Raw genomic sequence first — 17,072 nt, forward strand, 5'->3', positions numbered from 1 at the left:
GAACCCCGCCAAACAAAACAAAATGTCAAAGTCAAGGACCAAAAGTCACTCCAAAGGAGGCCCGCCACCCTCGGTACCACCAGAAGGCCCAGGCTGGTCACCCCGGTCCGGCAGAGAATCCAACCAGTCACTCACAGTCGCAGGACAGTCAAAAAAGGTAGTCCGGTCTTCGTATTCCACTCGGAGCCTAGCAGGAAAAAGCATGGAGTACTTAAAACCCAGGTCCCGGAGACGGCGCTTCACCCCCTGGAAGCCCATCCGCTGTTTCTGGACAAGTTGGGTGAAGTCCGGGAAAAAGTTAACGGATGAGTTCTCATATCGGACCGGGCCATGTACCCGTGAGGCCTGCAGAATCGCATCTCGGTCTCTGTAGTGAAAAAGTTTTGCAACAATAGGCCTCGGGGGAGCTCCCGGTCGCGGCCGACCGCCTGGGACTCGATGGGCCCGCTCCACGGCAAAGAACTTACTCAGGCCAGCGGGGGCAAGCTGGTTGAGGATGAGATCTTCAACCATAAGATCAACCGGGCGATTGTCAAAGGTCTCTGGAACACCTATGACGCGGATGTTATTGCGTCGAGCCCGTCCCTCGAAGTCCTCCAGCCACCGGGCCATCAGGTCGTTGGCCGACTTGAGGTCGCCAAGAGCAGTCTGCAGGTCCGACACATCCGTACCAAGGGTGGACGTCCGCAAATCCAGCGATTGAACCCTCTCATTGGTCTTAGAGAGATCCGCCCGAATTAGCGTAACATCAATGGCCACCGTGTCGATTTTACGGGCCAAGGCCTCGTACTGCTTAGCGATGGTCTCCTCGATGCCGTTAATGGCGCCCATGATGTCCTGCAATGACAAATCCGGAGGGACGGACGGAACACCACCAGCGTCATCCGTGAGAACACTGGCCGTCCAAGGGGACCCTTTACCCTGAGTGTAGCGGTCCATGTTGTTAGTCTGGACCGGTCCCCCAAGTAGGGATGTCTTGGTCTTACGCCTCTCGGGATCCCCCTTGCCACCCATGTTGAACCACGCTCACCGAAGGGGACCACCGAGCGAGCGTCGAAGGGGCACAGGCGAAGCAGACACGAGCCGTACCAGAGACCGCAATGTGGTGGTGCGAGAGGATCAAAGTCAATGGGCACACTGGTATCAGACGGAGGCAAAGGCACCAAGCGAAGGCCGAGTGAAAACCCAGCCGCACAAAGCAACTCCACGGTCCAGCCACTCAGAGATCCAAAAGTGAAACCGAAAGTGATGGGACGGCCGCTGGCACAGCCCCGATGCCGTTGTTGTTCAACTATGCCCCGGCTCCACAGTTCACCTTCGCACCGGGCACAGCCATCAGTTGGGCCTCAAAAGTTCAAACCACCATAGATCAGGTCTCCCAGGTCCGATTTGGTTTCTGAAAAGAGTTTAGGGTTCAGCCAACGTTCATCTTCCAGAATCCGTCAACCAAGTCAGGATAAAGTCAGGATAAGTTCCGAGGAGCAGCGAGGGTCCGGGGAGCCCTGTGCTCACGCGACCATCATGGATGCGCGCTAGGCTCCTCCAGCAAATGGCAGTCTTAATATGGGAATTGTGAAACAATAATTTGATTATTTTCCTGTTTTTTCGCATACCCCGAAAAAGGAGTCATCTTTCAAACTACCTATTGTTCCTTGTTTCTTAAACACCTTGCAAAATATTTTTCACTTTCATTGTTCTGTTGTAGGACCTCAATCAAGTACTAACTTTTTTGATGGTGCCTCTTGTTCTTTGCATTCTGATTCTTTGCATTTGTTATTCATGGAAATGATCTCCCCACTTATCATTGACTCCAAGCACTACATCTTCCTCAATGACCTCAACTTCCACCTTGACGACCCCAAAGACACAAACACTGCCAACCTCCTGGAGAGCATGAGCAACATCAGCCTTACCCAACTAGTCACCAACTCCACATACAGCTTAGGACAAACGCTTGATCAAATCTTCACCACCAGCGACGGAGTAAAGTTTAGTCATGTCACTGAGCTTACCTGGACCGACCACAATATCGGCCACTTCACCATCAAAGGATCCTCACGCACCCCCACCAAGCCTCCCATTTTTCCCAATGCAGCTGTAACAAAGTGACAGGCATCCAATGAACGAACATCCTCTACACCACCCATCCCAACTCCACAGCCAATCGGGAAGAGGCTGTCTAGAACATCTCTGCCCGGATCACCAACTGCACCAACAGAGTCACCCCCATCAAGCCTGCGAAGACCAAGAGATCTACCAAATAAGCCTGCTAGTATACATCAGAACTCAGGACTATTAAACCTGACTGCAAATGCCCAGAAAGATGATGCATCAGCAAATATCTTACAGACAGTATCAACTTCAAGTCAGCCCTCAAATTCTATTAATGCCTGAAAGACACAATAAGAAGTGCCCTGGTGGACCACATCAAAGCCAGCTCCAACTACAGCAAGGAACTCTTCAACTTTGTCAGAGAGTCCTCCTGCCCTTCAGGCACTGATAACACCATTCCCCCTTCCCAGGAAATTTGCAACACCCTTGCTGACTACTCCCACAACAGGATATCCACCATCTACAGCAACTTCAAACCCCAAACCACTGACCTCTACAACCTCCTCACCACAACTGACTCCGCCCACAACCATCCACTCACAGCATGGAAGCCGCTCACCATACAGAACACCACACCCATCATGAATGCCGTCTGCTCAGGAGCACCCACGGACCCCTGTCCCCACCACCTCTTCAACCTCCGGAGCAAGGAAATCCGCTGCAAACTCACCTACCTTCTCAATGCATCATCACCACAACCACCTTCTGGATCAATGGAAACACACAGAGGTCAGACCCCTCCTCAAGAAACTCTCTGCCAACCCCAGCAAACTCAAGAACTACCTACCCCATCTCATCCCCTGCAAAAGTCCTTGAAGGCCATCAATCACCAACTCACTAAACACCTGAAGAGCAACAATCTGCTGATTACCTCCCAAGCTGGTTTCAATGCCAACCACAGCAATGAGACTGCCCTGATTGCTGCCACTAATGACACCAGGTCCCTCCTCGACTGCAAGGAGACAGCAGCCCTGATCCCCTTGACCTATCAGCAGCGTTCAACACCGTATCCAACCCCAACCACACCCTCATCAAAGACTTCGGAATCCAGGGAGCCGCCCTAAAATGGATTGCATCCTTCCTCACAGGATGAACCCGAATTATCCGCCTGCCACCCTTCACTTCGGAACCCAAGAGCATCGTCTTCGGCATCCCTCAAGGCTTATTCCTGAGCCCCACCCAGTTCAACACGTACTTGATACCCCTGGCTGGCATCATCAGAACACATGGCCTCAACACCATATCCTATGCAGATGACACCCAGCTCATCCTCACTCTCAGGAAACCCCTCCACCACCAGGACCAACTTCCACAACTGCATGATGAGCGTTGTCGACTGGATAAAGACCAACTGCCTGAAGTTCAACATGGACAAGAAGGAAGTGCTGATTTTTGGGAACAACACCTCCCCATAGAACGACACCGGGTGTCCCTTCGAACTAGGCCCCACACTGACAGCTCATGCCCCCAAACCTCTGTATTATCCTGGACAGCAAACACACCATGAAACACCAGATCAATGCAGTCTCCGCCTGCTTCTACACCATCTACATGCTCCAAAAGATCCTCAGATGGCTCCTCGTCAACACCATGAAGCCTTCACTCAAGCCCTAGTCACCAGCCAGCTGGACTACAGCAACACGATCTTCGCAGTACTCGCCACCCAACCCCTGAAGAGACTCCAGACAATACAGAACTCTGCCGCCAAACTTATCCTCGACCCACCCAATCTGACCCACATCACTCCCACCTCATGAGCCTCCACTGGCTCCTTATCCAGTAAAGATGCTAATTCAAGATGTTGACTCATGCCTACAAGGCCCTCCACGACCGAGGACCAGCAAATTATAACCTCCACCTCAACTTTCACCAACCTTCCAGACACTTGCGCTCTGCCCACCTTGCGCTCACTCTCACCATCTGCCAAAGCAATAGCGAAGGACACTCTTTCTCCTACCTCGCCACCAAGTCCTGGAACTACCTCCCCCTGCATCTCTGAACAGCATCCTCTCTCCCTGAATTCAGAAAAGTACTCAAAACCTGGCTCTTCGACTGAACCCAGCAAGAACCCAGCACCTGGATACTCTCATGGGTGATTAGTCACACGCTTGCAAGCTAGTTGATGATGATGATGATGATTGTTCAGGTTACCAGTACTTTTGCTATATGAGAGTTGAGGACCTTCAAACACTTTTATTGAAGACATCTTGTATGATGTTTTTCCCAAATAAGATTGTGTTGGGGTTTGGCATTCTTGATTCCCTAAGGTGTCCTCTGAATTCAATCTTGAACAAAAGTTTGCCTTACATAGATTATATCTGTTTCCTCAAGATTCAAGGGCTTTCATCAACATAACCTTTAAAGGACAATGAGCTTCTATGTAGAAAGTTCAGATGACATAAGATTGATCTGTTCCATATGGGCTTCTTCCATGCTCACAAGACTACTATACACAGGAAACTATTGTAAGTCCTAACGTGCTATGAAATGTCTTATGATTATCCCTGAGAAAGGATCAGCACTCAGAACACAGAAGTAGGTCAGACGTTCTTGAAGGCATGTCCATTTTGAACAGTTTTCAGACAAGAACATGGTCTTCACTTCAACCATTCCGTAAGCACAATTATCTGAAATCCAATGCAGGAACAGAGGCCTGTTTCTGGCAAGCAGTGTTGCAACATTTCCCTTTCTAGCTTGGTTCTTATTTTATTTTTACAACGATCATGTCGCGAGCCCAGCTGTATGATCCTTTCCAGATGACAAATCAATATGTAAAACTATCTATTAGAAAAGTAAACTACTTGTTTTCATTAATGCTTTTTTCTTATTTATGAATGAAGCACTGATAGGGCTTTTTCTGATTCTCAAGACGTTATCTGGCTTTTATTTCATGGCCTCAGTCGCCCACTGACACCATAATTGACAGGGGCGGGGCCTGTGATGGGCCTTCTGTGCCACTTCCTATTTTGAGGGTGCAGCAAACCTATGGTTGGTGCTTCAGCAATACCTCCTAGTGCTCGATGAAAGTATTGCTTAAAAAATGTCATATGCCTTGAGATGCGTTGAGAGGAGGGCTCGCAGGAAGGATAGAATATACTTTAGAAACAGCATTTCAGAAGGTAAGGTATTCTTTTAGTACCTTTATAGTGTCAGAAATCTGAAGTATTTGTAAACATTAAGTCTTATTGAAAATCTGTTTGCCCATGACGTTTTAAAGATTACACATTAGCTAAACATTATTATCATCGGCCTTTTTTATGTGTTTATAATAATCATCATCATGATAATACTAGATGTAAGAGATGTAGGTATTTTATGCACTACCTATACTGAAGTAACTGTTGCAGGCGTCCTGAACACAGTAAATACAATCTTCTCTAACTCACTTGATGATGCAGGACCTTATTGTAAACCCTTATAAGTTTAGTGTAATAACCACAGTAAATGAATATTTTCTATTTATGGACGTTTACAGTTATTTCACAGTATTATAAGTTGATTTAAGAGTTAAGTGTTCTAAATGTGCCCACTCACATCTGCATAGCAGAAAGGACAACGTTCTAGACTTGCCTTTTTCATGTGAAAAATATTTTACTGCCTCACTTAACAGTTGTTCTTCATCATCCAGGCTCTGTGCAATTATCCGATAACGACCTTGAGTATGGCTCCCACTGGATACCGCATGCTAGTGCAGCATGATCTGGCCAGGTAAGAACCTGTTGTCAAGACAATATCTCAGCATGATTTGGGAGCTTAAGGGCTTATTCCTTTTTTTACCATTGTCTTGAAAGAACCGCGTTTGCTGTCATGCGCTCTTCTTCGATGTAAATAACTTCTGCATATGGCATTTTCCAATGTTGCCCGTGGGTATATCGAAGGATACATAGACTATGCTCATCAGTCACACAGAACCTTGTTTTGTTCCTCAACCTTACATACTTTAAGGTATAAAAAAGAATGCTATATCACACAACTGCCGCACTGAGATCTCCCACAAAAAGCTGCATTTGGCATCTTTACTGGGAGCTTCTAATAAAAAACAAAAGATTTGGGCTAAGCTCAGGTCCATAGGTGCATATATCCATGCAGACATATCCAGGGCCATGGCTGAGGAACTTGCGCTTCCCCTAGTAGAAAAATCCCAAAATGAACCAGGACTGCCACCTACACCTGTTAGCATGTCTAGTAAATGGCCAAGTGGGCCGGTCTTCTCAAAGTAGAAGGCAAAGGGTTTTGCACTATGGTCTACAGGTCCAGGGGCCTCATAAAGAAAGTAACAGAACAAAAGGAATATGTGCATTTAAGATAAAGGGAGTGAGCTTAACTTCATCTTTTGAAGAATGGGTGGAGGAATGATAAGGCAGAACAGTGCAATGATTGGGGTGACAATCTGAAAGAAACCTGGAAACAAACTCCAGAGATGGATAAAAGACTTGCTCCTCAGGAAGGAAGTAGAGCAAGGGCTCCAAGAATAAAAGAACCTCTAGTTCCAAGCAGATATACGAGCATACAAGAAGATAAGCATTGCTAGCAATACCTTAAGTAGTACTTCTTCAGGGACTAAAAGGCAGGGGCCGCTCAGCCTTCTGTACTAGTAGAAGAGCTCATTATGACATTAGGGATTGTACCTGGTGCCAGGACAAACTGATGCTTCTCAAGAGATGGATAGCTTCTAGCTCAATAACTTTGATGATTACTAAAGGTTCACACAATACTAACAGTTTCCATTGGTCCTGATCAGTAAAGAAAGAAAACCCCTGAAAGTGACCTGCAGTCCCAGGAAGTGAATCGATGTAAGTAATGGGCTCCCTCACACACTTCATGAACCAAAAACCCTACATCCAAGAGCAGCATTCACAATCTGGAAAACACATCTAGCTAGGAATCACCCAAGCACTCATACAGAAGTCTCATTCGCACATCCCTTACTGGTATCACATTTCATCTCATGGACACTTTGACTTTTCTCTGCTCTTTTCTTGCCTTCCTACTTGTCTGAGTCAGCTGGTCTTTATCTTCCCAGTCACCCAAGAACAAACGCTCCAAACTCACTCCTGGTTAAAGAAATAGATGGAGATATCTCTGCAGTGGTAAATGGGTTAGTGTGACAGGACCATATAAGATGTTCAAAAACATGCTTCCACTAGTAACTAATGCCATTTGCACGTGTTCCACGAAATGTTTCACAGTCAAACCCATTGGACTGCAGATGATAGAACACATAACTCTCAAAGGTAACATCAGCTCTTTCCAAACTATTCAGATTTTGTATGAATCAAATTGCCCCCCTTGTCAGTTACACCAGAACACAGGTTACTTTCTTGCAGAAAAACCTTATGAAGAAACTGAATCATGACCTTTGTAGTCCCCTACCCCACATCAATGACAAGCATCTACTTCAAGTAACAAACTGAATATGCACTTGGAGCGTTATCTAAAAGATAATTTAGACCACAACACCTAGGAATAGTTTATCCTGTGCTTTTGTGGAACTTACACTGGCATCAATGGTGGCTCTGATTGATTTTGTATTCACACTTCCATCAGAAGCAGAGACTGCTTCTCACAAAACTATCATGTGCCATCTCTACAAATCAAACCCACACTGTAGAACAATCTTGCTCCCCATTAAAAAATACTCCATGTGATACTCTGCTCCTTCTCCATCTTGTGATATTAAACTTTCTCCTGAAACAAACACTTCTCTTCAGACCACTCTTCCAGAACAAAGTTCCTTACTTTCAGCAATTAATCTTTCCATTATTTGTCACTCAAAGCACTACTGTAAATGGTCTAGTTTAACTCCTCAAGTTCCTCTGCCTTCTGCAATGGAAGTCTGAAATAACTATCTGTTCCATGGTGTTATTCAGTCTACCTAGCCACAGTACATTTAAACCCTATTCACTCGCACTCCAGTGTGAGATTCCACTCCAGCATGGGGATATTAGAACTAGAAGCTTATGGACCTTCCTAACATTGAAAAGCAGGCTCCATGGGTAAAAATCTAAATGTTTTGATATCCCAGTAGAGTACAAAGGTGTCCACTTCAAGAAAGGAGTACTTTCAATATGCCTCTTGAAGAGCCCTAGAGACATATGCTGCAATCGCATTTCTCTCGTTCACCACTTGCAGCAATTTTTAAATGGACTTTCTGGCATCCATAGTGAGAAGGGTCTTACGCCCACACCAGGTTCACCTAGGCCTGTCAAATGCTGTTCTTCACACTGCCAAAGCAAATTGTCTCAAATAATGTGCACGCCTTTATCAGTGAACTCTCATTAACCTATAAACAATAGTCCACCAGCCTTAAGTACTTCCAGATTTGAACTTTATCTTCAGCTTCGAGATAATCATTTTTTTTCTTTTGCCTGAATATGTTTACCCTCAATTAGTTTCATGACCTTAATTGGCACTTCGCGTGTCATACTACACCGTATGATGGCTTCACAGAACATATATTTGCGCTTAGCTTCTGTAGTCACTCTCATCATGATGTCCTCTTGACAGATCATCGCTTTAATTTAATCACAACCTTTCTTTTTAAACTATGATATGAAAAACAGAAGATACTGTTGCAAACTAAAGAGGCATATGCTAAATTGGGAAGTACCTTTGGTTTTTACAAAGGATGTGAGATTTGGAGTGTCTTGGTACAAGTGGATTTGGTGATATGCTGAAAATAAGGCCATGCAGGATATTGCATCATGGATTAAATTTGGCAGCACCACATTAGCTGATTTTGTGCCACTCAGTTTGTTTCATGTGGAATTTTCGCTGCGCTTTTACTTTAGCCTCATTCATAACATGCGCATGTTTAAACTAAAACAGGAGTGGATTTTGTTACACATGCGTTTGTGGTAAAATTCAAAAGTCTAGGCCAAGCTGAGCACAACAGTATCCATCTCCCCTCCATGCCCTAGGACGTTTGGTTGGAGAGTAGAATCGTGCCTAAATACCGGGCCATTTCCACTCCATACCCACGCCTGGTAATGTATTCATCCTCATGACCAACCACGGCCCGTGCAGGTTTTCCCTCATCATCTTCCGTCAAAATCCCCCCACACGGCCTCACCACTCTTACCTGCACAGGCCACGTCTGCTCTTGACATCACCAGGTAAAGGGGTGCGAGCAGATTAGGCAACAGAGATGTATGGTCTAATGACTAAGATGCAGATCTTAACAAGGTGAAACCAGCACCTTAATCCTAACTTCCAGTCTTGACCAAATTTAAGAACCTTGGAAACTCGCTTTGCCTCACTTATTGATAATCCCTACTCAAATTTAGTTTTATGGTTCATGGTGTGTGTCTGTATAAGAAAATTCCCTAAGGGTGAGCAATTTGCTAGGGAGGCATCAGACGCAAGAGAATGTACAAGAAGGGAACGAGTATGCAACATTAGCAATTGGGATGTAATTGTCTTGCTACATTAATTCCCTTATTTTGCCTGGTTTCATGTGTGTATTTACATTTTCATTTGATAGAAGAGAAACAGAGGGACAAATGTCTTTATTATTTTATCTTACATCAATGGTACGTTAGAGGAATTGTAGATGTACTTTATATGAACAGCCTCTCGCAAGACTAACTTCCTACTTTGCTTGTGAGGAGTACCTATGCTGCAAAACCATCTACCTTAACTTGAAATTAAAAAGTGGAGGTTTAAGAATAAACAGGAACATTCTCAGGCAGCATTCGGAGTTTCAGAATCCCATTCCTTAATACTTGATACATTGAAGAGGTTGTGCTGAATGTTTTGGAGGAAGTTCAAGTCACCTTTGCACTCTGCCAACAAGCTGCAAGTTTTCTTCTGTTTTATGGTTGACAGTGCTTGGAAAACGTCACTCATTTGGCTTCTCAGCAGATTTCACCAGAATTATGAGTAATTCTAAATTTGTGGCCACTGGGGGAGGGTTGAGTGCGGAAGGTGATCTGGGGAGAATCGATCTCAACTCCTTTGTGGCCCCAGCATAGCAAGTATTTTCATTATTGATTTGTTTAAAATACCTGCCCACATTTTATTGTTCAATTTACATAAGATTACACGCATGCAGAGGCCAGATTTGTTTGGTGGCTAAAACTACAGGTGCTCACCACTCTGACATTGAATTGCTTTTGTAATCAGAATCCTAACAAGGCAGATAAGCTCTTCCTTTAGCCCCCTTGACCCTATGATTTACATGGATGATACCCTTCCTAAGCATAATCTTGTTAGCAGATTCCCTAAACAGGCCCAGAAACATCATAGAATAACTTAACGAAAACTCTCAGAATGTCCATATCCTTCAAGGTTCAACCTCACTTGTGCAAGAGCATTGAGATCTATATTGTTATGTATGTTAAAGTTGCTTGTTATGTGCAACATATCAATTTGAGTACGGTCTCTCGGCGCTATTGAAGCTCTACAGGTCCTAGGGCATGAATATTAAAATAAATAAATATATGCATCCATTGAAGACACAAAAAGTATTTTTTTAAATTGTTTAAAATCCATGCATGCACGCAGATGTGGCGGAAGCTGATTCCAGCCCTGGGTGGCCAAGTATGAAAAAAAACTGCCCCTGCACCTGGTAGTGGGGATGCGCCGAGAATGCAAGAGAAGGTTGCTGCTGTGTGATCTAAGACTCCGAGTGGGGGCATACAACTGCAGTTTGCCCTGCAGATAGAGAGGCCCACTTCAATGCAGGGATTTATGTACCAAACAAATACGTTTACACAAGGAGTGCTTTTTAATAGGCAGCAAATAAAGAGCCCTGAGAAAGAATCCTGAGGGCAATCGAGGTGGGAGATGACAAATTAAACAGACCATAGTTTTTTAAACCACCTGGAGTTTGGTGGAGAAAAGGCCTTCATTCATCGCGACCATTAGTACATTGCCATAGTCCAGGCGGCTGACTATGAGAGCCTGGACTAAGGATCTTCTTGACTGATGTAGTAGCCAATTAAATGCTTTCCTGAGGAGGTGCATAATTCCAAAGCAGGAACCCGAGTTGGCATTTACATGTTCCCTCCTGGAGAGGTTTTTATCTACCATGATTCCCAGGTTTCTCACTTCCTCTTTCGGGGTGGGAACTGGACCCAAATACTGGGGCCACCAGTCCTCAGACCACACAGAGTGAGCCTTCCCAAAGATCACAATCTCTGTTTTGCTCGTATTTAGTTGAAGACAATTGAGCTGCATCCAAGAGGCGATCTTTTGCATACAATCACGAAATCTTTCTTCAGTAGAGTCCGGGTTAGGTACCATTGTGATGACAAATTGAGTCTCATCTGCATATGAGATGACATTGAAACCAAAGATGTTATCACTTGTGCCAGTGGAGCCACATAGATATTTAAAAGAGTGGGGCTCTGCTGTGGGGTTTCTGTATTATCTTACAGTCAGTAACACAAAGGAGGCTTAGGAGACAGGATGGGCCATCCTGACAGAATGACTGGAGAAGAGCAGTACCCAGACTCACTTGCACTTCAAAAGTCCTTGCCTACAGCACATACATAGGAACCTGACACCAGGCCTGTTCTGATTTTTGTCACCCCCAGATAGTTTGGTGCCATGACCAAGGGAAATGGAAGAACTTTCTAGAACCAATTGTGGGGGTAGGACAGGGAGTCCATCCACGCATAGGCTGGCACTAGGTATAAATATTGAACCGCCAGAGCCCCTCATCAGAACAAGCGTGGACCTGTGGAAGATTCAGAAGTAGTGCCCAGCTGCCAGAGGACTGCACTGCAGCTAAACGACTGCCTTGCTGTCTAAAAAGGAAGCTTAGACATGCTTCTCTGAGGCTACCCTGAGTGACTCCAAGAAGAAGTTGACTGACCTCCTTTGTGACCTACAGACACAAACTTCAGAGGCCTCATTGCAACTCTCCAGCGACCTGCTGCAACTGGACTAGCCTGGACCTGCAGCGGGACCTGCCTGAGCCCTTTTGCTGGCCTCTGCTGGAATGAGTCCTGAGCCCCAAGAGGTTCCCCCCAGGTCCTGGTTCCTTGGCTGGCATCGGAGATTGAAAACCCTGAAGTTTGGGCTCTTTGCGACCTCAAACGGACCTGTTTGTGCCAGTACTATGCTGCCCTCAATGATCATTAAAGCTAAGCTATGGTGAAACCTGCTCTTTGCACCTACAGCGACTGCATGCAGTGACAGTCAATGCGAAGCTACAGCAACGATCGTCCGCAATACTCGACCAGCTCTTCGTGCTACAGCAACAACCGTCTGCAACACACGACCTGCTCTGTGTGCCAAAGTGACGACTGTCTGTGATGCTCAGCCTCCTGCAGACAGAAATGGAACTCTTTGCATCGGATTAGAGAAGGTAACTTTTTAAAGTGGCGAACTTGGACCCTGTATCCGAGCCGCACTCCATCATGGTAGGCCTAAATTTCCCCGGTCCAGTGCAACCAGATGACCGCGAATATCCCAAGTTTTACTAATTAGATTTTTGTCATTTTATTTTGTAAACCTTTTTATTGAATTTTTCATATCCAAACAGGGTATACACAATACAGCAGCAATTACGGTTGTGTAGCTTTTAGTTTGTTGCATTACCATTTTATGCTAATAATAATTAGGTGATTAATTGTCTAGGTGTACATTGTCCAGCGCACACAATATGTGTTCTAAATAGTTGCTTAGGTCTTATGGTGGACTGCTTGGTTCTTGGGTCTTGTTGGTGTGCCCCTGCTGTTCTTGTGTCAAGTCAGAAGAAATCAGTTTCATTTAAACTAACTAGGGGGTATAACTCGGGGTGATGGAGCTAGGAATGAGGGCATCCGGGGCTGGTGGTATCACACAGTTATTATTAGTCTAGGTAACAACAGGAGTAACTTTCTCACTGGGACAAGCACAGAGTTCTATTGGTGGTGTGGGGGTGGGACCCGCTTGGCTGATCTCCTGTGGGGCGTGGGGTGTTGTGGGTCTTGGCACCGCCTGAGTAGCTGTTGGGGTTTCTGCAGGGGTTGCTTATACTTGTTTGAAACTGTGAAGGAGCATCGATCACTCCATGGATATGGGGTAGCGACGCGTTCCGCGCACCTCCACCAGTCTGTTTGTATCTTCTTCTGCGGCACCCTATTTCGCGACTGCCCCCCTCCATGCTACTATCGGGAGACCTGTAGGGGAACGCCAATGTAATGTGATACTTTGCTTTGCTAGGAGCAGGGATAGTATCGCGAAGCGGGTTTATAACTTTTTCTGTTTGTGACGCTTGAATATACCCAAGGCGCTGGCCTCCCATGTGGCGAGGCCCATCAGGCCTGTGACTGTCTGTATCGTGGTGTATATTCCTGTCCTGTAGATCCGAAGACTGGGTCATGTCCATAACATATGGCGAAATGTGGCATTGGGCATGTGGCAGCGAGGGCATTCAAACAGTGGTGCAGGGAAGAAACACTTACGCCGCGCCGGCGTAAGATACGCATGGTGTAGTATGTTGAACTGGATGTTTTTGAAGTGCTGGTTATGCGATACTTTTTTATGGTGCTCTAGGGCTATGAACCATTTATTATAGTGCAATGTCCAACCGAATTCTTCCTCCCATTTTAATCGGAGCTGTGTTAGCGGCATGCAAGTGAGGTCTATAATAGATTTTTATATCCATGTGATGAGGTTTCGCCCTGCCCCCATGTTTAGTATCGCGTGTCGTGTGGGGTGCGTTTTAGGTTCTCCGTCTGTCAAATCCTATGTTTTCCTCCAGTCTGATATGAGCTGTCTGTGAAAAAAACACTGACCAGAGAGGAGTCTGCTCTCCTCTGTCAGGCTTTCAAAAGAAGACAGTTGACCTGTGAACAAGGCTTCCACCGCTGTGAGTGCATATTCTGTCCCGGTTAGTAGGTCTCTGGATGTATAGTGTTCGCGTCCCTTGGGAGACCCGCCAGTGGTAACAGCGGGGAGTATATCGGCGCAGCTCGAGAGAGGCGATGAATTCTTAGCATGCAGGATCTAGCCACCTTCACCAAAATGGGATGGGTTTGATTTGGTTTGGTTCCCGGGAGGAGCATTCGATGTATCGCTGGAACCGTCAGAGACCCTGGCTGTGTTTCTGTTTCCTCCAGGTGATGCCCAGCGGTCCGGCATGAGAGCCACTATAGCTGCGCCACGAGTAAGTAGGCTTTGAAGGAAGGAGCGCGAAGACTGCCTCGGTCTCGTGGCAGGTGCAATGGCATCAAAGCCACTCTGCGGCAGCCCTTTCCCCAGATTAGTTATATGAGTAAGGAGTTTAGCTCCCAGAAGAAGGTTTGCAGGGGGATAACTGGGACATTTGCGAAATAGTATAGGAGATGGGGTCTACTACCATCTTTGATAAAGCTACCATTCCTTTGGGGGCCAGCGGTAACGTTCACTAGAAGTTGATCTGGGTTTTAATCCCCCTTAGGGCCCTATATTGATTGGCCTCAAGGAGATCTCTCGGTGTGATATAGCCTAATTCCCAGGCATCTTGGGGCATCCCTATTCCACGCCAGCTTGGCCTCTCCTGCGTTTATCTCCCATTGGGATGCGTTCAGGTGAAGGGGGTAGATAGTGGGCATGGCCCAATTCACTTTCAGTCCCGCTGCCCTCCCGAAGTCGTTGAGTGTGGCCCAGAGAGGTGAGAGGTCCGCAGAGCTGTCTCTCATGTATATCAAGAGATTGTCTGCGTACAGGGATACGCTATGAGTATGTCCCTTGAGTGGAATGCCCCATAGTTCGCCCCCCTCCCTGAGTCTTATCGTCAACAGCTCCATTGTGAGAGCGAACAGCAGTGGGGATAGAGGGGCATCCCTGGCGCATTCGGCGGGTCACCTGGAGAGGAAGCCAAGTGTGTGGGCCTATGCGGATCCTGGTTGTGAGTTCGGTGTATAACAATTTGATGTACGCCATGAATTGTGGGCCTGTCCCCACCCACCGCAGAACCGCAAATAAATGCTGCCACGCTAAGGTGTCAAAAGCCTTCTCAAGGTCCAGCACGAGGCACGCGGCGTGCTCGAACCGGCCCCGCACACCGTCCTGGACATGGAATAGCCAGCGTATATTCTGGGAGGTCTTCCTCCCAAGTACAAACCCACCCTGGTCGGGGTGCACCAGATGGCTAAGCTCCCCCGTTAGTCTATCTGCTATCAAATAAAATCAGGGATATTTATTTAGCGCGGCATATCACCCGAAGGTCTCATGGCGCTTTGCGGAGGCTCAGGAGTTTGGTTTAGACAGAAGCCATTTAAGAATCGAACAGCCAGGTTTTTAGTTCTCTGCGGAAACAGTTGTGATCTGAGATGGCGCGTAAGGGTAATTTATTCCAGAGGGCGGGTGCAAGAAAAGAAAAATATCCCTCCTATTCTCGTGGCACGAATTTTGATAGGTGTTAGAAGGAATTTGCTGCTGGATCTTAGAGTCCTGCATGGATGGTACCAGGCGAGTTTCTTTTTCCAGTATCCAGGACCCTTGCCGTGTAAATTCTTGTGGGCTAGGCAAAGAATCTTGAAATGGGTCCGTTTCCAGACAGGAGGCCGGTGAAGAAGTCTCAAGCTAGGAGCTGAAGGGGCTCTTGGGGGGAGGTTCAACACCAATCTGGCTGCAGTATTCTTCAGGACCTGGAGTCTAGTTAGAAGATCTTCATTTATTGAGGACAGCAGAGCGCTACCTTAATCCATATGGTTAATGATCAAGCCTTGGACTAGTGGCTTCCTGGCTTCCATCGGGAGCCATTTAAAGACTTTACGCAGATTACGCATAATGCCAAAACAGGAGCCAATTAGGTGGTTGACCCGATCTTTCATAGACAATTGATTGTCTATTTGGATGCCTAGATTCCGAACTGATTGTTTTGGCACTGGGCAAGGTCCCAAGGTTTGAGGCCACCAGTCATTTGACCAGTGTTCATGTGCTTTGCCAAAGAGGACTATTTCAGATTTACCTCCATTTAGTTGCAGATGATACCGGTTTCATATCAGTCATGTCTTGGAACATTGCTGGTTCTAACCAAAAAAGGTCTAATAATGATTGGCTTTCTTTGTTGACTTCCAGCGATATAGTGTGCCTCCAAGAGACCTGGGAAAGGGTCCCAATATATCTGAATGGGTATCGCTCCTTTTATACTGCAGCTGCTCCGTCATCTGCTGGTCGGGCTAAGGGCGGTCTTCTGACATTGTTCTCTAATACTTTACCGTTTAAGGTGAAGGCATTTTTGAATGATTCTCCTTATTATCATATTATTTTAATTGAACATTCTCTGGATTATTGCTGGCTTTTTATTAATTATTACAATAATAATTTTAGTAGTAACCAAGCAGCGGTGTTGGCTATGCTGAAAAGAGATGTTACTGAGTTACAGAATAAATCCAGTAAACCCTGTAATATAATTTGGCTAGGGGATTTTAATGCTCACCCTTCTGATAAGCTTAATGCATTAATTTGTGGCATACAGGATGAGGAAGGAGACAGTGTCCCCCATTTCTGTCATACTGAATATGGTAATACCCTAAAGAGATTAGTAATGATAAATAATCTTGCTTTTTTAAATGTTGTTGATAACTTAACTGGTCAGTTTGAACGTACTTTTTAAAATCATTTTACGTCTTGTAGCCTTGATTATATTTTGGTTTCTGATGCAATGATAGGCCTTTTCTCTCATTTTAAGATCTCGTTTTATTCATTTAGTGACCATGCTGTAGTAACTTTCTGCATGCAAAACACTAAGGAAATTGAGTGTCCTTACAAACTCCCTATAAATCCTGTGATCGCAAGAGAGAACGGTATCGTTTTAAAGTGGGAAAAAGTGGACACGGTGAGCTTTTTGGCAAATTTAGGGCCATATGTAGGTGGGCTAATACCGGTCGGTAACGGCCGAAAATCGGTAAATTTTCCGTTACCGACCGGTATTTAGCCCTTTGAGATGTAGGAGGCTGGATTGAAGGATTCGGTAATTTACCGATTCGGTATTTTAAGAAATCGGTAAAATACCGAATCGGTAAATTACCGAATCCTTA

General features: G+C 45.7%; 1 protein-coding gene across 3 annotated transcripts in view; it reads left to right on the plus strand.

Annotated features, from left to right (window-relative positions):
* The window catches only part of LOC146796482 (acyl-coenzyme A synthetase ACSM3, mitochondrial-like), a 441,567-nt gene that overhangs the window by 220,517 nt on the left and 203,978 nt on the right, over positions 1 to 17,072 (plus strand). For all 3 annotated transcript variants that reach the window (XM_085629083.1, XM_085629084.1, XM_085629082.1), the window contains one exon: positions 5,741 to 5,820. In XM_085629083.1, coding sequence (XP_085485209.1) covers positions 5,741 to 5,820 — 80 coding nt within the window. The remainder of the gene's footprint in view (positions 1 to 5,740; positions 5,821 to 17,072) is intronic.

Source organism: Triturus cristatus, chromosome 10 (assembly GCF_964204655.1).
Source record: "Triturus cristatus chromosome 10, aTriCri1.1, whole genome shotgun sequence".
Taxonomy (NCBI): Eukaryota; Metazoa; Chordata; class Amphibia; order Caudata; family Salamandridae; genus Triturus; species Triturus cristatus.